The 20,248-nt window shown below is 45.3% G+C and overlaps 1 protein-coding gene across 3 annotated transcripts in view; it reads right to left on the minus strand.

The window, feature by feature from the left end:
- Window positions 1-18,037: 18,037 nt before the first annotated feature.
- The window catches only part of RBM17 (RNA binding motif protein 17), a 15,668-nt gene continuing 13,457 nt past the window's right edge, over window positions 18,038-20,248 (minus strand). For all 3 annotated transcript variants that reach the window (XM_015827786.1, XM_015827784.1, XM_015827785.2), the window contains exons 10-12: window positions 19,821-19,919; window positions 18,816-18,888; window positions 18,038-18,316 (exon numbers count right to left, since the gene is read on the minus strand). In XM_015827786.1, coding sequence (XP_015683272.1) covers window positions 18,213-18,316; window positions 18,816-18,888; window positions 19,821-19,919 — 276 coding nt within the window. In that variant the 3' untranslated portion in view covers window positions 18,038-18,212. The remainder of the gene's footprint in view (window positions 18,317-18,815; window positions 18,889-19,820; window positions 19,920-20,248) is intronic.

The raw sequence follows: 20,248 nt of genomic DNA on the forward strand, positions 1-20,248 counted from the left end.
CACCCCTGTTAAGCGAATCACTGCAGCTGTTAAGTTAGCAACAGGGTTGTTAAACGAATCTGGCTTCTCCTTTGACTTTGCTTGTCCGGAAGTCACAAAAAGGGGATCACATAACCCCAGGACATTGCAACCGTCGTAAGTACATGCCAGTTTCCAAGCGTCCGAATTTCGATCACGTGACCCTGGGGAGGCTGCAAAGGTTGTATGTGTGAGGAAAGGCCCTCAGTCACTTTTTTCAGTGCCGTTGTAACTTCGAACAGTCTCTAGATGAACTTTTGTAAGTCGAGGACCGTCTGTATTTGGAATTCTGATGAGGAATTGGGTTTCCTGGAAACGGGAGCAGCAGCCCTCACAGACGCCTTGTCTCCGTACGCATAAATATTTTTGCTGCAATGAGGAAATATCTGTTGTCTCCAAGTGGGAAATCACCCTGTAAACAAAGTTTTTACAGCACCAGGTTGGCGTTAAATATCTGGCACAATTAAACTGAGAAAAACCAGAGTTGAGGGCTCAGCTAAAAAAGAAAGAAAGACGAGAGTCTGCTAAATGAATAACATGTAATTTGCACACCCTGGAGCTATATTTAGGAGGAAGCTGATAGAGGCAGGAGGTGAAAAACAGTTTAGTCCTAACTGGTGCTGGCTCGCATGTTGCTGGGCATCTGAACTGCATCCGACCACGAGCAATTATGATTATTCTCATTCAAGGGGTATTTCCGAGTGGATTTCTCTACAGGCAGTCCTTGACTTACGACAGCAACTGGGATGAGGTCAAGCAAGATGGTTATTGAATCGGTGCCCAATTTTGCCACGGTTTTGCCGAAAACATACGTCTGTCTTTTGGGGGCAAAACCAGGCCCATAGCAAACCACGGGTTCACAGTGACCAAGGTCTTTGCTTAACAATCACTGCAAAAAAGATCCTAAAATCAGGTCGGTCGTGTGATCGGCCTGCCTTACACAACCGTCACAACCTACAACCGTCCTGGGCAAGTTCTCTTACCGTCGTAACTCAAGGACCACTTGTAGCTCCCTGGCATTTGCCCTTTTCTCAAAGGGAGATAAGCTCTTTGACCTTTTTTCTTAGTTTAAGTAACAAGGACAGTTTTTTTTAAAATTATTATTATTATTTATAAAGATATTTGCTCCGTGCAACTTAGTGCAAGTTTTACACCTGTAGAGACGTCTCTACTAGCCGGTGCAAAGGGCATCTTAGGCTGGTACCTGGGCCAGAAGCTTCCTGGGACTTCTGCCAAAGCATTAGCGTGAATCCAGGTTTCATTTGCCATTCCCAGCTTTCACCCAGATTTGACACTTATCACTCAAATCAGAATCTGAGTCAGCCATCTGGTCTGCCCTACAAGGAGATTTCCTTCTCGGGGGAGGGGGGGACTCAGTGCACCCCTGAGTTGAAATACAGGTAGTCCTCGAATTATAACCACAGCCCAAAATTTGTGTTGTTCAGTGAGATGTTTATTAAGTGAGTTTTGCCCCATTTTATGAGGGTGGTTAAGTTAATCACTGCAGTCAGTAAGTTAGTAACCTGGTTGTTAAGTGAATCTGGCTTCTTCCCCGTTGACTTGGCTTGTCAGAAGGTCACAAAAAGTAATTAAATACCTGGTCCTTCTCTTCATTAAACTAAACCAGGGGTAGGCAACCTTGGCTCTTTTATGACCCGTGGACTTCAACTCCCAGAATTCCTGAGCCAGCCATGCTGAGGGGAAAGGGAGGGGTTTCCAAGCTGAGCCATGCTGGCCCAGGAATTCTGGGAGTTGAAGTCCACCAGTCATAAAAGAGCCGAGGTTGCCTACCCCTGGTCTAAGTCCTCCTGTTCTAAGCGGTGAGCCTCCTAGACCAGGGGTAGGCAACCTTGGCTCTTTTATGACTCGTGGACTTCAACTCCCAGAATTCCTGAGCCAGCCATGCTGAGGGGAAAGGGAGAGGTTTCCAAACTGAGCCATGCTGGCTCAGGAATTCTGGGAGTTGAAGTCCACAAGTCATCAAAGAGCCAAGGTTGCCTACCCCTGGTCTAGGAGAATGCAACGGATCCCATCCAACTGGGCTTGCAGCTGGGATGATCAAACAGCACCCCTGGACTAGACATACCCAATTCCTGCAGCCGTTCTTCCTATGTTTTAGCCTCCAGTCCTCTGATCGTCTTTGTTGCTCTTCTCTGCACCATTTCCAGGTTCTCAGCCTTGCCGTCACCTTTTGTATAATATTCACGGAACAACCACATTTCAAAAGCTTTGGCTGGGAAGCTGGTCTGCTTATGATTTGAGGGCTAGCGCAAGGGAAATCCGAGTCCTTCCGTCTCTCCCTCCTGCTCTGAAAACACATCCAACTTTCCCCTCCCTAAAATGTAGAGAATTCGCTGACCAACCCATTCCGTATTGCTTTGAGCTGCTGCTTTAATAAACCATGTTGAAAATTGGGAGATTGTGATTTGGGGACCTGTTCCCATGCAGGAAACCAGCAGCTAATCAAGGCTTGTCTTTTGGGCCAAGATCTGAGAATTGACCACACTAAACCGTGTTTGGTGGCTGTGCAAAGTCGGGTCTCTTTCCTGCCCCATTAGCTGCGAATTCTAAGAAGAATACTTCGGGGTCCTTGGTGCTCTCTGAGCTTGGTTGCTTTCTTGCAGACGTTTCATTACCAAACTAGGTAACATCATGAGTGCTAGAAAGGAGTGGGATACCTCTGAGTCTGGTTGTTGTCTTGCAGACATCTCATTAATCAAGTAGGTAACATCATCAATGCTCAAAAGGAGTGGGGTGCTCTCCAAGCTTGCTTGTCGTCTTGCAGACATTTCATTACCAAACTAGGTAACGTCATCAGTGCTAGAAGGGACGGGGCTTTGTGGAGAGGAGGAGGAGGAGGAGGAGGAGGAGGAGAACTGTGGGTTCTTTGGTGCTCTCCGAGCTTGGTTGTTTTCTTGCAGACGTTTCATTACCAAACTAGGTAACATCATCAGTGCTAGAAGGGAGAGGAGTTTGCGGAGAGGAGGAGGAGGAGGAGGAGGAGGAGGAGAACTGTGGGTTCTTTGGTGTTCTCCGAGCTTGGTTGTTTTCTTGCAGATGTTTCATTACCAAACTAGGTAACACCATCAGTGCTAGAAGGGAGAGGAGTTTGCGGGGAGGAGGAGGAGGAGGAGGAGGAGGAGGAGGAGGAGGAGGAGGAGGAGGAGAACGATTGTGGGGTCCTTGGTACTTTCCGAGCTTGCTTGTTTTCTCACAGACGTCTCATTACCACACCAGGTAACATCATCAGTGCAGCATAATAAGAGCAGTTCAGGATAAGAATTAAAGGAGGGTGGTCATTTCTCCTCCTTTGGACAATATTATGGTCGTAGGCTGGGACTTTCTTGCCCCACATTCGGGCTCCTTTTGGGACACTCTACCAATGCACTGAAATCATAGCTGGAAGGTGGGACGTGCCGAGCGCCTTCTCTTAACATTTTCTCAGACGTGCAAAAAATGCCAAAACGTTTTGCTTCTCCAGCAACATTCCACGCTGGGAAAGGGCATTTATCCGTGTGCAGAAAAAAGCTGATGCTAGCTCAATGTTGAGTTGGATTTACACAAGCTTAACGACAGCGTTGTGGGTGTCCGAGGCAGGGAAGGGAGTCATCATGCAGGAGTCGATGGCTCTACTACATCCTTGTCTGCAAGAACCTGACATCTGCAGGTGTCGACGGAGAAGGAGAGTGTAAAAAAAAAGCTTCTCTTACGTCTAGTCCCAGAACTGAACATTCAGGAAGATTTCCAAAGCTCCTGATTTAGTGGAGACCTGCCAAATGCTTAATACGCTTTGTTCTTTTCTCCGGCTGGGCAATTCTGCAAAAACTTGACAACGGCTATCAAGCGGAGAAGCAAGGAAAGATTTTGGCTGTGGCTTGTTTAGCAGAATAATAGACTTGGAAGGGACCTTGGAGGTCTTCTAGTCCAACCCCGTTCTCCAAATTTGTTTTAATATACAGTAATTCCTGAACATTTCGTTGCCAAACTAGGTAACCCCATCAGCAGGATTGTGTTGTCCTATTCTCTTTAGCTCATAAGCGTCTTGTGTGCCAGTGTGATCAGTTGTTTGAATTCTAAGCAGCTGATTGGTCCTCTTGTTGACTGGCGCTTCCAACAGGATGGTTTCTTACATATTGCTATGTACAGTATATTAAAACAAGCTTGGAGAACAAACCACAGCCAAAATCTGAAAGCCAAGATAGAAATATTTCCTATTATTTCAAAATAATAGGGAGGAAAGAGCCTATGGGGCCAGATACAGCTCCCATAATAATAATAATAATAATAATAATAATAATAATAATAATAATAATAATAATAATAATAATAATAATAATAATAATAATAATAATAATAATAATAATAATAAAGTTGGAAGGGACCTTGGAGGTCATCTAGTCCAACCCGCTGGTCAGGCAGGAAACCCTATACCATTTCAGACAAATGGCTGTCCCGTCTCTTCTTAAAAACTTCCAGTGTTGGAGCATTCACCGCTTTTGGAGGCAGGTTGTTCCACTGGTTAATTGTTCTGTCAGGAAGTTTCTCCTTAGTTCTAGGTTGCTTCTCTCCTTGATGAGTTTCCATCCGTTGCTTCTTATCCTACCTTCAGGTGCTTTGGAGAATAGCTTGACTCCCTCTTCTTTGGGGCAGGCCCTGAGATACTGGAAGGCTGCTATCATGTCCCCCCTCGTCCTTCTCTTCATTAAACTAGACATACCCAATTCCTGCAACCGTTCCTTTTATGTTTTAGCCTCCAGTCCCCTAATAATCTTTGTTGATCTTCTCTGCACTCTTTCTAGAGTCTCAACATCTTTTTTACATTGTGGTGACCAAAACTGGATGCAGTATTCCAAGTGTGGCCTTACCAAGGCCTTGTAAAGTGGTATTAACACTTTACGTGATCTTGATTCTATCCCTTTGTTAATGCAGCCTGGCACTGTGTTGGCCTTTTTGGCAGCTGCAGCACACTGCTGGCTCCTATTTAAATGATTGTCCACTAGCGGTGGACAATAGCTGTTTTGGCTCTCGGGATGAGCTGAAGAGAGGCTTGTAAATTGAGGATTAGTGTTTCCCTAGATTGTCAGGATTCGGATCTCCTACCGTCAACAAAATATTTTTCCTGAGTTTTCCAGAAAGGAATTTTGCACACAAGACAGGGATTCCTCGAATTGCAAACATCCGTTTAGTGGCCATTTGAACTTACAATGGCATTTTTTTAAAAAAGGGACTCACACAACTGTTGCAGCATCCCCACAGTCATGCGATCAAAATTTAGGGGTTAGGCAATCAGCATGTATTTATCCTGGAATTATGTGATTGCCACTTGGGACCTTCCAACAAGCAAAGTCAACCGGGGCAACTCGATTCACTTAACGACGTAGTGATGCATTTAACAACTGCAAGTGCTTTGCTTAACAATTGAGGGGGGGGGAGGAAAGGTTGTAAAATTGGTTTAGACCAGGGGTAGGCAACCTTGGCTCTTTTATGACTCGTGGACTTCAACTCCCAGAATTCCTGAGCCAGCATGGCTCAGCTTGGAAACCTCATCCTTTCCCCTCAGCATGGCTGGCTCAGGAATTCTGGGAGTTGAAGTCCACGAGTCATCAAAAAGCCAAGGTTGCCTACCCCTGGTTTAGACTCACTTAACAATGGAATGTCTTGCTTAGCAATGAAAAATTTGGGCTCCACTGTGGTCGTAAGTTAAGGACTACCAGTGCAATAAATAATAATCAAGGGTGTTCTATGATTATGAATCTGTGTGGGCCAAACTACATATTACACCCGGACCTCTTTTGTTACTGACTCAGGATAGACACTCAAATGGACTCAACCGTATAATTTTGGTGCTGGAAATCCCACTACAGTTTCAAGGAATGAGTAATCTTCCAGAAGAAATCACTTGGGGGAAGGGGTGATGTGTGGGAAGGGGAGAGGAACAGGAAATCAGGAGAAAAAATCATCACACAGAGAAAAATGGAACATTGTTCGTGTCTGCTTAAAATTCTGATTGAATCCTGCTATCGAAAGCACTCCGGCCCATCCTATAAAATCCGTATCATACCTCTCTCCTTAATTCCCTTCCAACTATGGTTAATTATGTGCTTAACCCAGACCCCAGGGGTATTCACCGGTCCAAAAAATGCAACATGCAGCCCAAAACAGTGCAATCTAAGCTCTACTGGGTGGTTGCATGCATCTCCAGACCATCGGAAGGAAAAGTAGATAGTACTCCATAGGGCTGAGAACTAGAAACCCTGAGCGCACAGTTTTGAAATATTCCTGTAGCTAAAGAGCTTTGATGATTAAATTGTCTTCCTTCCTTCCTCTTTTTTTTTCTTTGAACAATGCAGCTGCTGACGGAACACCCTTGGCATTGCTTCTTCCTTCTGCTACGATTGTGTTTTGAAATAACATTAGAATTGTAGAAGTGTTGGTCATCCCTAGGAGAGCAATCTCAACAACAATTAAAACCGTGTTCGGTTGCTAACCATCAGCAATCAGCTCCCAGATGAGCAGAGATGAACACCAAGATTAACATAACCATCAAGAAATAAACAATGGCCCAATCAAGGAACTGTCAAACAAGCTAAGAGTAAACAGCTCAACCAACAAACCACCAAGCCACCGGAATATAAAATGAGAGCAAACGCCATTCCCTACCACCACTGATGACGTTACTTAGTTGGGTAACGAAATGTCTGCAAGAAAACAGCCAAGCTCAGAGAGCATCAAGGACCTCTCATTTGAACTCTGATCTACAAATATTCTCCTTTATTGGTAAAGAAGTATTCATCAAGCAAATCAAATATCTGGTGTCCAGCGATTTGGGGCTGAAGAGAAACATCCCTTCATCGCCTGTTCACCGCCCTGAGTCCCGTAAGGGAGATAGGGCGGTATACAAATCTAAATAAACATAAACATCCTTGCAACCTGTTTTCATGTACAGTATGTTCTTGCGATGCTCCAATGCACCACATTATTCAGCCACCTAAGCAACTGACCTTCTCATCATACTCTGAACTTTTTACTTTGACCACTCGTGATTATATCACAGGAAGTTGCATTCTGTTAGAAAAATATGGAGCCCAGGGACCTTTGTCAACAGCAGGAACGTTCTTGGAAGAATGTGCAAAGAGCTTAGGGCAATGAATTTTGAAGAGCGTCTTTTTTATAATTGATCCAGTTCATAAGAAGGAAAAACAAAGCAGATGTCAAGAAACAGCATTTCCTTAAAATAGATTTCTAGCTGGTCCAGGAAATGGGCTTCCAGGTAGAGAAGGGAAGTTATTTTTATTTTCCAAAGTCAATGTGCTTAACTGTTTGCGTCCCTCTCTATGACCCAGAACGTTGCATTTTTCAAGAGATGCTTCCCAGAATCCCTCACTGAGAAGACCCACAACCCAACACTTGAGAGATTCTTAGCAAAGCTTGGTTAGACTTTTGCTTGAATTCTAGAGAACGGCTGCTAATCAGCAGAAACCAATGATCTGACTTGGTCTAAGGCCATCTTACATCTTGAAGAGTCCGTCCCAACTTCACGTTTTCCAGATGCCTCCAATTTGCCATGGATACCTTCATGTTTGGTGACTTCATGGACACCTTCACTGTATTTTTGGTGACTTCAAGGACACCTTCGCTTCATTTTTGGTGACTTCATGGACACCTTCGCTTCATTTTTGGTGACTTCGTGCACACCTTAACTTCATTTTTGGTGACTTCGTGGGCACCTTCGCTTCATTTTTGGTGACTTCGTGGGCACCTTCGCTTCATTTCTGGTGACTTTATGGGCACCTTCACTTCATTTCTGGTGACTTCGTGAACACCTTCGCTTCATTTTTGGTGACTTCGTGGACACCTTCACTTCATTTCTGGTGACTTCATGGATACCTTAGCTTCATTTCTGGTGACTTCGTGGGCACCTTCACTTCATTTTTGGTGATTTCAGGGACACCTTTGCTTCATGTTTGGTGATTTCATGGAAACCTTCACTGCATTTTTGGTGACTTCATGGACACCTTCACTTCATTTTTGGTGACTTCATGGACTCCTTTGCTTCATTTTTGGTGATTTCATGGACACCTTCATTGCATTTCTGGTGACTTCATGGACACCTTCGCTTCATTTTTGGTGACTTCGTGGACACCTTCACCTCATTTCTGGTGACTTCATGGACACCTTCACTTCATTTTTGGTGACTTCATGGACTCCTTAGCTTCATTTTTGGTGACTTCGTGGACACCTTAACTTCTTAGGAGCAATACACCAGTGGTTGAAGCTGCTTTCTAGTGGGATGTTTTAAAGTCTCAGTCTACCTGGGTCTACCTATCCTGGGCAATCTCTTCTCCAAATACTAACCAGGTTCAATCGGCTTAGCTTTTCTAGTGTCTTAGCCACACTCTTGAGCCTACTCACCTGGGCCTGGTCCATGCCTGATGACTCCCCTCCCCCAACTGCCCTTTAACTGAATCATCATCTCTGAATTCTCCAGTGACATCATAAGGTTTCTCGCTGCCACGGCAACCGGCCCAGCTACTTTGCACAAGCCAGTTACTTGTTGATGTCATAACTGACTCAGGCCCTCTGGCTTTGCTGAAGACTTCAAAAAACGTGTGTCTTCATGCGTGCGCATTTGTCAAGATTGCATTGTTGTGGTGGTTTTTTTTTGTTCTTTTCCCCTCTTTTAGCTCGGTGGCAGCATTAGTCAGCCACACAAGCATGAATAATTTTAAAATGCTAATGGGGGGATTTACGCCTCCCTTTTCTTCTTCCTAGGCTGGCAATAAAAAACCAATACATAGCTGCATTCGTTAAATGCAAACCCCACTGAATTCACAATGCTTTTTTTAAAAAGTGTATTTAAAATGTTTTAATTCATTGTTGTTGGTTTTACAACAGGTAATAGAATTTCAGCCTCAGGAATATTTCTCATCTGGCTATAACAGAATAATAGACTTGGAAGGGACCTTGGAGGTCTTCTAGTCCAACCCCCTGCTCAAGCAGGAGATCCTATACCAGGGGTCTTCAAACTGGGCAACTTTAAGTCTTGTGGACTTCAACTCCCAGAATTCCTCAGGGCTGGCTGAGGAATTCTGGGAGTTGAAGTCCACAAGTCTTAAAGTGGCCCAGTTTGAAGACCCCTGCCCTATACCATTTCAGACAAATGGTTGTCCAATCTCTGCTTAAAAACTTCAATCTCCAATCTCTACTTAAAATCTTCTACTTCAGTGTTGGCGCATTCACAACTTCTGGAGGCAAGTTGTTCCACTGGTTAACTGCTCTTACTGTCAGGAAATTTCTTCATTTTAGCCTCAGGAATATTTCCCATCAGGGTAGAAGTATCCCTTCACTATCCTATGAGGATCATGGATTCATTTCTTGATAAATGAATTGTACTGCCGTCACTAGAGACCGGGCAGATCCCAAAACAAAACTCACACAGGAATAAACCCTGTACCATAAAGCAAAAACAGTGACATAAGCAGCTTTTCTTGAGTGGTGCCCATTAAAAACAACATTAAAAACACACCTACGGTAATATAAGTCGTCCTTGACTTACAAGAGTTTGTTTAGTGACTGTTCAAAGTTACAACAGCACTGAAAAAAGGGACTTTTGACCATTTTTCACACTTAACAACCATTGCAGCAACCCCAGGGTCATGTGATCAAAATTCAGAGGCTTGGCAACTGGCATGTACTTATGTCGGTTGCAGTGTCCCAGGGTCACGTGATCTCTTTGGCGACCTTCTGACCAGCAATGGGGAAGCCGGATTTGCTTAACAATCGGGTTACTAACTTATCAACTGCAGTGATTCGCTTAACAACGGAGGCAAAAAAGGGGGCAAAGCTCACTTAAATGTCTCAACAACCAAAATTTTGGGCTCAATTGTGGCCGTAAGTCGAGGACTGCCCCTATATAGGGCCATCAACCTCCAAGGCTGAGTTCCTCAAAACTTCCAGCCCTCCTAACCATAAGCCACCGTGGACCCCTGGTTTTTTGCAACACTCCCAAGTTCCTTTCTCCCCACGACCCCAAAATAACATTTTGTGAGGGGGACCTTGGAGTCCTAGTGGACAATCACTTAAATAGGAGCCAGCCGTGTGCTGCAGCTGCCAAAAAGGCCAACACAGTGCTAGGCTGCATTAACAGAGGGATAGAATCAAGATCACGTGAAGTGTTGATACCACTTTACAAGGCCTTGGTAAGGCCACACTTGGAATACTGCATCCAGTTTTGGTCACCGCGATGTAAAAAAGATGTTGAGACTCTAGAAAGAGTACAGAGAAGAGCAACAAAGATGATTAGGGGACTGGAGGCCAAAGCATATAAGCAATGGATGCTGGGATTGGGTATGTCTAGTTTAATGAAGAGAAGGGCTATTGGGTGATATGATAGCAGTCTTCCAATATCTCAGGGGCTGCCCCAAAGAAGAGGGAGTCAAGCTATTCTCCAAAGCACCTGAAGGCAGGACAAGAAGCAACGGATGGAAAGGAGAGAAGCAACCTAGAACTAAGGAGAAACTTCCTGACAGTGAGAACAATTAACCGGTGGAACAACCTGCCTCCAGAAGCGGTGAATGCTCCAGCACTGGAAGTTTTTAAGAAGAGATCGGACAGCCATTTGTCCGAAATGGCATAGGGCAGGGGTAGGCAACCTCAGTTCTTTTATGACTCATGGGACTTCAACTCCCAGAATTCCTGAGTCAGCTATGCTGACATAAAAGAGCCGAGGTTGCCTACCCCTGGTATAGGGCTTCCTGCCTGACCAGGGGGTTGGACTAGATGACCTCCAAGGCCCCTTCCAACTTTATTTTATTATTATGATTAAACATTGGGCAGACAGGTTGGCTATTTAAACCTCTTTCTTCAGGTGCGTCTAGGGTAGGAAAACAAAACCGGGAAGGCTGTGTACAGTACTGTACGTGCTGTTCCAGGAAGCGATCCACCAGCCACTTTTATGAAACAGATTTATTGCATGCCCAAGCGATCGACTCCCCCCCCCCACTTTCCCCACCACCAGCCTTTGCAACCCGCTGGAACCCAAGCCCGCCGACGTTGATGCAACGAAGTCGACCGACCGAAGTCTTAAAATAAAATTTAAAAAAAAAATCAGACAAAACAGCCACAGCAGCTGCAAGGAACCCTTTGGAAAAAATATATACATGTTTTTCTTCTCTCTGCAGTTCTCCACGCCCCGGGCTCGGCTTGTTTATCAGCTCCGCGTGTTCCGCAGCTTTCTCGGAAAACCCTCCAGCACGGAGCAGACATGTGAACAGGTCTCCGGAGCAGCCCGAGCCGGGCACGCTTTTTTCACGTGCTCCGGGGACCATGCAGCCGACGCGTGCACGGCTCCTGGCAGGCCACGAAGCGAGCGAATGAGCGAGCATCCTTGCCCATCTATGGGAGCCTCACCCGCATTTAAACCCTAACCCGCATTTAAAGTGCAGCGAGGGTCTGCATTTGAGGAAGGGGGGAGCATCTCCCCCTCCCCGGGTTTGCACGCTCCGGGGGAAGAAGCAGGGGGGTTGCCTGCAACAGATTGCAATACGTAGAAGTCAGCATTTCTCCGCCTTTGGCCCTTGCAATTGTGGGGACTTCAACTCCCAGAATCCCCGGCCAGTGTTGCCTGCAGAATTCCACAATATGTTCAAGCGGTCAACGCTGCAAAAACCAAGCAGATCTGGGCTGCAATCTAGCGACGGCCGCTAGAGGGCCGCGTTCTGGGTCTATCTTTGTCGCCCCCTACCGGCGGCTCCGGCCCCAGAAGGGTTTCCCGCCTGCATGTCAGCTCATAGGTTCTTCCTTGCAACAGCTGTTGATTTAGTTTTGCAAAGTAATGTACAGGAAGTGGCCCATGCAGGGGAGAAGGTGCCCAGGCTGGAGTGGCAGCAGCAGGTGAGGGAATAGAAAGGGAACTAAGCTGGCAGGAACACCCTAGAATCAGGGGTAGGCAACCTTGGCACTTTTATGACTGGTGGACTTCAGCTCCCAGAATTCCTGAGCCAGCCATGCTGAGGGGAAAGGGAGAGGTTTCCAAGCTGAGCCGTGCTGGCTCAGGAATTCTGGGAGTTGAAGTCCACGAGTCATAAAAGGGCCAAGTTTGAAGACCCCTAGTACATGGGTAGGCAACCTTGGTTCTTTTATGACTGGTGGACTTCAGCTCCCAGAATTCCTGAGTCAGCCATGCTGAGGGGAAAGGGAGAAGTTTCCATGCTGAGCTGTGCTGGCTCAGGAATTCTGGGAGTTGAAGTCATAAAAGAGCCAAGGTTCCCCACCCCTGTGCCTAGATCAGGGGTCTTCAAACTTGGCAACTTTTTAAGACTTGTGGACTTCAACTCCCAGAATTCCTCAGCCAGGCATGCCCCAGGGGTGCCTGGCTGAGGAATGCTGGGAGTTGAAATCCACAAGTCATAAAAGGGGCAAGTTTGAAGACCCTTGGTATAGGCTCTCCTGCTTGAGTGGAGGGGGTGTTGGACTAGATGACCTATAAGGTCCCTTCCAATTCTGTTATTCTAAATCCATTCGCCAAGCACTTGCAGCAGGTGGCATAAATGGGGCTTTTGGGTGATGGGTTATGGCTCAGTGTTACGTTTAAAGTTCGCTTTAAGCCTTAGATTTTATTTCCGTGTTGTTGTTTTTTCTCCAAGATTAAGAGGTGTTTAACAGGCACGCTGGCTGAGGAGTTGAAGTCCACAAGTCATAAAAGGGCCAAGTTTGAAGACCCCTGTCTCAAATCTAACAAATAAAATGGAGGCTGGCTGAGGAATTCTGGAAGTTGAAGTCCACAAGTCATAAAAGGGCTAAGTTTGAAGACCCCTGTCTTAAATCTAACAAACAAAATGGAGGCTGGCTGAGGAATTCTGGGAGTTGAAGTCCACAAGTCACAAAAGGGCCAAGTTTGGAGACCCCTGCAGTAGAATAATAGAGCATTAATGCCAAGCCTCAACTTTTTACTTTTTCACAATAGTAAAAACTAGCCATTTCTGTAACAACAAACCAATCTAACCAGTGAAACCCAAAATCAAACTTTCATTCTTTTCCGCCTCAAGCACAAAGTCCAGAAGCGGTCTCATAAGTCACTTTTTTCCGTGCCATTGTAACTTTGAACAGTCAGTAACAAGCTGTTGTAAGTCCAGGAGCATCTGTACTCTGAGCAGAAAAAGGAAACACCCTTTTCCAGATCTGGGTGGGTGAGCAAAAGCGAGGAGGAGAGAATGTTCGTGTGCACGTGGATCCTAATATTAGCACATACCAAAAGAGTGTGTTTGTCAACATTACGGAAGGCTTGTCTGGACAGGGAACCCCCAGTGTGAGTCAAGCAATGGGAAATGTAAAGAAAATTCCAACAACAGGGCTTCTGATTAGCTATGGAATCAGGATCAGATTAGAGCTGGAAGGTACCTTGGAGGTCTTTTAGTCCAGCCCCCTACTCAAGCAGGAGACCCTCTACCATTTCAGACAAGTCTCTTCTTAAAAACACTTCTGGTGGCAAGCTGTTCCGCTGGTTAATTGTCCTCACTGTTAGGAAGTTTCTCCTTAATTCCAGGTTGCTCCTCTCCTTGATTAGTTTCCATCCATTGTTTTATTGTCCTGGTGCTTTGGAAAATAAGCTGACCCCCTCTTGTTTGTGGCAGCCCCTCAAATACTGGAATACTGATATCATGTCACCCCCAGTCCTTGTCTCTAGACAGGCCATACCCAAACTCTGTAACCCTTCAATCATCTTAGTTGCTTAATTGCACCAAACTGTAAGTGAGCAGGAGGAAGACAGTGTGTAGTATGTGAGAGAGAAGCAGTGAGCAAACCAACTTTTGCTTCCTCCCCCTTCCTGTTAAGTCCACAAGTCTTAAAGTGGCCAAGTTTGAAGACCCCTGGCTTAATGACAGCATGAATCACTTCACAACTGCTGCAGTGGTTGCTTAACAACCCTGGCTCATTTAACAACCCGCCTTGCTTAGCAATGAAAATTCTGCTCTCCTTTGCGGTCGTAATTTTGAGGACTCGCCTATACATATTAAACTGCAGCTACTATTTCTCAGGAAAATGGATATATCGTTTTGCAATCCAAGCCTAACTTGCATTCAGCAGCATTCAAGTAACTGAATTAAAATTAATTAAATGAACATGGTTTTGGTTTTTTTTGAAGAGTAAGAGAGGGAACCCAACAGCAGAATGGATCTGGGGTGTGACCATATTGCTTCCTGTTATTCATAGGCATTTTTTTTAAAAAAAAGGTTTGCATTGCATTTGAGGAAATGAACACTCCTTTTTGTTAAAGATAAACTGCAAGGGCTGAAAATGACCTTTAAGTACTGTAATAATAATAATAATAATAATAATAATAATAATAATAATGATGATGATGATGATGATGATGATGATGATGATGATGATGATGATGATGATAATAATAATAATAATAATAATAATAATAATAATAATAATAATAATAATAATAATAATAAAGTTGGAAGGGACCTTGGAGGTCTTCTAGTCCAACCCCCTGCTCAAGCAGGAAACCCTACACCATTTCAGACAAATCATTGTCCAGTCTCTTCTTAAAAACCTCCCGTGTTGGAGCACCCACAACTTCTGGAGGCAGGTCGTTCCACTGGTTAATTGTCCTCACTGTTAGGAAGTTTCTCCTTAATTCCAGGTTGCTTCTCTCCTTGATTAGTTTCCACCCATCGTCAGTTAAGTCGCCCCCCCCTCCCCGGGGATTACACAACACTCTTCTACTCCGCGCAAGGAATCGGAAAGCTCGACCTTTACTATCACCTTCCCCCTCCCGATTGCTAGAAAGGATCCGTGTTAAGTTGCTGGGCAAAAAAAAGCGTACCTCCCCGCATCTAGAAATCTAGCAGCTCCAAGAAAAATCTACGACTCGGGAGCTTTTTACAAGCGACGCTACTTTTGCTTCGTTTGGTTTTTGCTTTAAAATAAAGAGGGAAGGGAACTTTCTCTTTCGGTTCATAAAAACAAAAACCTGATTCAGCCTCGCCGCTGCGCAACTCCAGATCCAAAGCCGCGCCAAGAAGGGAAGGAAGTGAATTCCTTGCGCCAAGTCAAGCCCCCCTTTTTTTTTTATAGATTTGGGAAAATGGAGCCCGGTCAAAACTTCGGGGTTCCTTTGCTCCTTTGCTGGGAAAACTGCCCCCCCACACGCCCCCCGAGTCCGCTTCCCTGCCAAACCCGAGCGCGGAAGCCCCACCTTGGCGCACCTGGGCGCGCGTGGGAATCTTACCTTTCCGGAAAGGCATGGCTAAAGAGTTGCGCGACCACCGGTTTTTTGCTTTCGGGGGCGCCGCTGGATCCTGGCCGGGCGCTTCCTAGTTGCGCAACCCGCCCAGATTGGGATTCGGACCTCCGGGAAGGAAATGGACGAATTTGGTTAAAATTCCTTCTAGGGCGCGTCACCCGCTTTTGGATCGCGGCGGAGGAAGCCAGGCGAGAGCGCGCGGCTTCTCGCCCTTTGCGCCCCGCCCGGCTGCTTGCAGGCTTCCCTCCCCGCCTTGCTTTTCTCCGCGGCAGGCAGAAGTGCTACAGGTAGAGTTTTCTGAAAGCAAAAGGGGAGGTTGTCCCCTCTTGCGTTGGACGGAACCAAGGCGAAGGAGAAACGCGACGCAGTAGGAATTCAAAAGCAAGCGAGGTAGTAGCAGTAGCAGCAGCGCTAGTAGTAAGGTGCCTTGGGGCCAATCCTAAAGAAAACAGAAGGCCTGTCATAAAGCAAAACTGTCATTTGCATTGACAGTTTTACCATTAGTCAGTTGCAAAAGGCGGCTTTACTAGAACAGCTCACATCTGGGGACATATCTGGAACCCCAGCCAACCACAGATGTTGAGACTCAGTCTAGGAAGAGTGCAGAGAAGAGCAACAGAGATGATCAGGGGACTGGAGGCTAAAACATATAAGGAACTGTTGCAGGAATTGGGCCTGTCTAGTTTAAGGAAGAGAAGGATGAGGGGGGGGGGGACATGATAGCAGTGTTCCAGTATCTCAGGGGCTGCCCCAAAGAAGAGGGAGTCAAGCTATTCTCCAAAGCGCCTGAAGGCAGGAGAAGCAACGGATGGAAACTAACCAAGGAGAGAAGCAACCTGGAACTAAGGAGAAACTTCCTGACAGTTAGAACAATTAAGCAGTGGAACAACCTGCCTCCAGAAGCGGTGAATGCTCCAACATTGGAAGTTTTTAAGAAGGGACTGGACAGCCATTTGTCTGAAATGGTGTAGAGCAGGGGTAGGCAACCTCAGCTCTTTTATAACCCCTGGTGTAGGGTTTCCTGCCTGAGCAGGGGGGTGGGACTAGAAGACCTCCAAGGTCCCTTCCAACTTCTATTCTATTCTATTCTACTCTACTCCACTCCACTCCAATACTTCCATCCCAGGTCCTTGGGAAGGACTGGATAGATGGATACAAATGCTAAATCCAGTCTGAACATCAGGCTGACTGTGTGACAAACCATCAATATTAGCCTTTGGGGGTCTCCAAACGTTTCCTTGGAAGGGGTGCCTCCAGGTGGCTATGTCGCTGGAGATGGAAACCAGTGTGACATTCCTGTTTGGTTCAACCCAAGGGCTGGATTCACACCCTGCGCCAATCAGTTTCTCTCAAACTTGGTGACGTTTATGTGAACAGACGTCAGCTCCCAGAATTCCCCAGCCAGCCCATCTTCAAGTTGGCTAGTTTCAAAAAAAATGCACTATGGGAAAAGGAGGTGAGGAAGTTTGCGGCGCAGCGTTTTTTGGCTTGTGCAGTTTGGAATTATAAATGGTACTTTTGCACGATGCACAAAGCCGCTGCACAATTGTGTAAGCTGAACAGTGGCATTCCTGGTGGTCTCCCGTCCAAATACTACCCAGTCTGATCCTGCGTAGCTTTCTGAGATGAAGTAGCATAATGTGGGTTACTCTAGTGCAGTATTTCCCAATCTCAGCAACCTTGAGATGGGTGGACATCAAGTCCCAGAATTCCCCAGCCAGCAGGCGGAATTCTGGGAGTTGAATTCCGCCCATCTTAAAGTTGTCAAGGTCGAGAAAGACTGTTCCCCTAGGCTAGGGTGAAATCATTTCTTCTCGAGACAGCCCGATGATCATTGTATCTCAAAGAAGACTATGGAGAAGATATGGAATTACCTTCACACCAAGGTGGCCTGCATGAAATTCTGAATTTGATCGGTAGCAGCTCTGGCACGCCGCTACCTCACACACAACCAAGTGCTACCACATTTGAACATCTGAATCGGTTCACACAAAAACCACCACACTGTGATTTAGGGCGGACTGAACGAGCTTTGTGTTGTTCTCTTCCTGTCTTCTGTGTTGTTTCAATGTCTTCTGCCACTTCGGATTTAGCAACAAATGGCACTTTCCCTACAGGTTTAATGGCAAACCATGGTTACCAAGGAAAACGCGGTTTGCCGTTAAGTCAGATGGGAGAGATGGAATCAAAGCACAGGATGGGAAAAAAAGAACCACCCCAAAAAGATCTTGAATTGATTACGGTCAGCAAATCAGAAAAGGGTTATGGTAGGGGTCCCCAACCTATGGGACGCAGCCCAGTACCGGGCCGCAGGCTCTTAGCTAGCAGGCTGCAGAAATGGCTGGCCAGGGCGCGCATGAGTGGGCGCGCATTCCCCCCCCTCACACTAGTGCCTAGGACCGTTTGCGCCATGTGCGTGAACGGGAATGCTAGCATGGTTGTGTGTGCGCACCCCATTTGTGCATGTGCGAATGGGCTGCTAGCTGCCACGGGGGATGTGCAGCCGTTTGTGCATGTGCATGGCACCAATGCATGCCGCATGCAAGAACGCGGCCGCTAGTACTACACCAGTGGGCGTGGCCCCATTTGCGTGCATGCACACGCGCACACAGTAATTTGGAAGCTGCTCTCCCCTCCGGGCCGTGAGCCTGGAAAGGTTGGAGAACCCATGGATTACGGAATAACCAAGAAAGGCTAAAATCTTAAAAAGAAAAAAATAAATAAAATAAACCAGGCATCTTTAAGGAATTTTATGCTACAATAAAAATACAAATAAAGTCTGTCCATCACAACGAATCAGGAAAGGCCATTCCAGAATTATTTCCAGATTGCTAGAAAGGATGCCACCTCGCCTCTTCCTCGGCTCTCAACAGGCAGCCGAAAACGGTTAAGATCGCCAGGTGGTGATGTGTCCGGATTTGGCTTCCAGACCAAAGAATCAGACTTGTTCCGCGAGGTCCAAGACTCGGAATTTGTCCAGGTTGTAGAAACAGGCCTTCACCACTCGTCCTCCGAAATACCTTCCGTTCAGGTCAACCACCGCTGAAACCCAGGAAAATAATATAAATTTATGTATGTATGTATATATATGTATGTCTAACATGCAGACAGCCCAGGTTCGAATCTCAGAAGGGTATGTCTGGTTGAAAAGAACTAAAAAGTTCGAAATGGCTATTCCAGTTCTCCCTTAATTCTTTGTTAGCAATCCAAATTTTGAAAAACATATATGTATGTATGTATGTATGTATGTATGTATGTATGTGTGTGTGTATGTGTGTGTGTGTATGTATGTATGTATGTATGTATGTATGTATGTATGTATGTATGTATGTATGTATGTATGTATATCCGTTCCCATCTGTGGAATCGAATACAGGTAGTCCTCTACTTACGACCACAATTGAGGTCATAACTGTGAAGAACGGGGTCATCAGTCACTTTTTTTTTCTGTGCCAGTTCACTAAACGAACTGTCGTTAAGTCGAGGATTATCTGTGCAACTTCTGAAATTTACAGGAAGTAGTGATCATTGGATTATTTACCTTTAATTGCAGATTCTACTCTTTCAAATTCCAAAAATATTCTCACGGCTTCATCATCAGGAGTGCCAGGAATCTTAATAATAATAATAATTAAAAAAACAGCAAAGATCAGGGCCTTTACAGTACAATATAAAATATAGTATGATCCAGCTCTAGAACGGCGCTTTTTCAAATTTGGCCACTTTAAGACGAGTGGGCTTCAACTCCCAGCATTCTTTCCTCTTTCCGTCCCATTTTCGTAGCCTGTAGCCTCCATTCAAAGGTCTGCTTTTAAATCTACAGTAGTGGCCAAAATTATGGAAACCTTTTGGGAAAAGTGTACAGTAGAAATGCCACCTTTGGTTAAGTTTCCACCCATTTTTCTTCTACTTTCTTTACAACCGTAGCCGTGTTCACTTTATAATACTATTTTACATCGCTTTCTGGGCAACCAGTCAGATCTTTGCACCATTACTTTAATTTTATTATGTTTCACAAGCTCACTAAATGAAAGAACACAAAAAAACCCCAACCAACTTGATAACCATTACATAACACACTGACAAATGTCCTCCTCTCAGCTTCAATACATGACATCGAGAACTGAATCCTACTGTGATTTGATTGGCTTATTGCCAAAATAAGATGACACCTGATTGGCTCTCTAAACACTCCTGCTTATTGGCTACAATCAGATGAAGGAAAGCTACCTGAGATCAACTTAAGCAAGTTGTGCTTCCTTTTTCTGGTTATTTGGCTATCACTTTTCATAGAATACAGTACAGATAATTGAACAAACTTTGTTGCATTACATTCTTGATTAAATTATCTTTCCATTGATATATATAATTTTATGGTACTACTCCAAAAAAAAGTGGTGTTATTGGCCATCAAAACTCAAAAATACACTTTTCCCAAAAGGTTTCCGCAATTTTGGCCACTACTGTATTTTCCGCATGTACATATTTTAAATCTGCCTTTAAAAAAAAAAAAAAATTGTTGGAGAAAAAGGACGCCAGTCGGTACCTCAAAAATCACACACTTTCCAACTTTGCCGTATTTTTCACATTCTTCTTTGGTTTCGCCTTCCAGGTCTTCGTCAACTTCCCCGGCCCCAACCATATTCTGCAACAAAAAAATAAAAAGACTCCGTGTTTGAAATGCGCATTTTGTTTCTTTACACTCAGACACCGATAGTTACTGCATCCAGTTTTGGTCACCATGATGTAAAAAAAATGCTGAGACTCTAGAAAGAGTCCAGAGAAGAGCAACAGAGATGATCAGGGGACTGGAGGCTAAAACATATAAGGAACGGTTGCTGGAATTGGGTATGTCTAGTTTAATGAAGAGAAGGATGAGGGGGTCATGATAGCAGCATTCCAATATCTCAGGGGCTGCCCCAAAGAAGAGGGAGTCAAGCTATTCTCCAAAGCGCCTGAAGGCAGGACGAGAAA

The sequence above is a fragment of the Protobothrops mucrosquamatus genome, unplaced genomic scaffold (assembly GCF_001527695.2).
Source record: "Protobothrops mucrosquamatus isolate PMUCROS unplaced genomic scaffold, P.Mucros_1.0 scaffold3950, whole genome shotgun sequence".
Lineage (NCBI taxonomy): Eukaryota > Metazoa > Chordata > Lepidosauria > Squamata > Viperidae > Protobothrops > Protobothrops mucrosquamatus.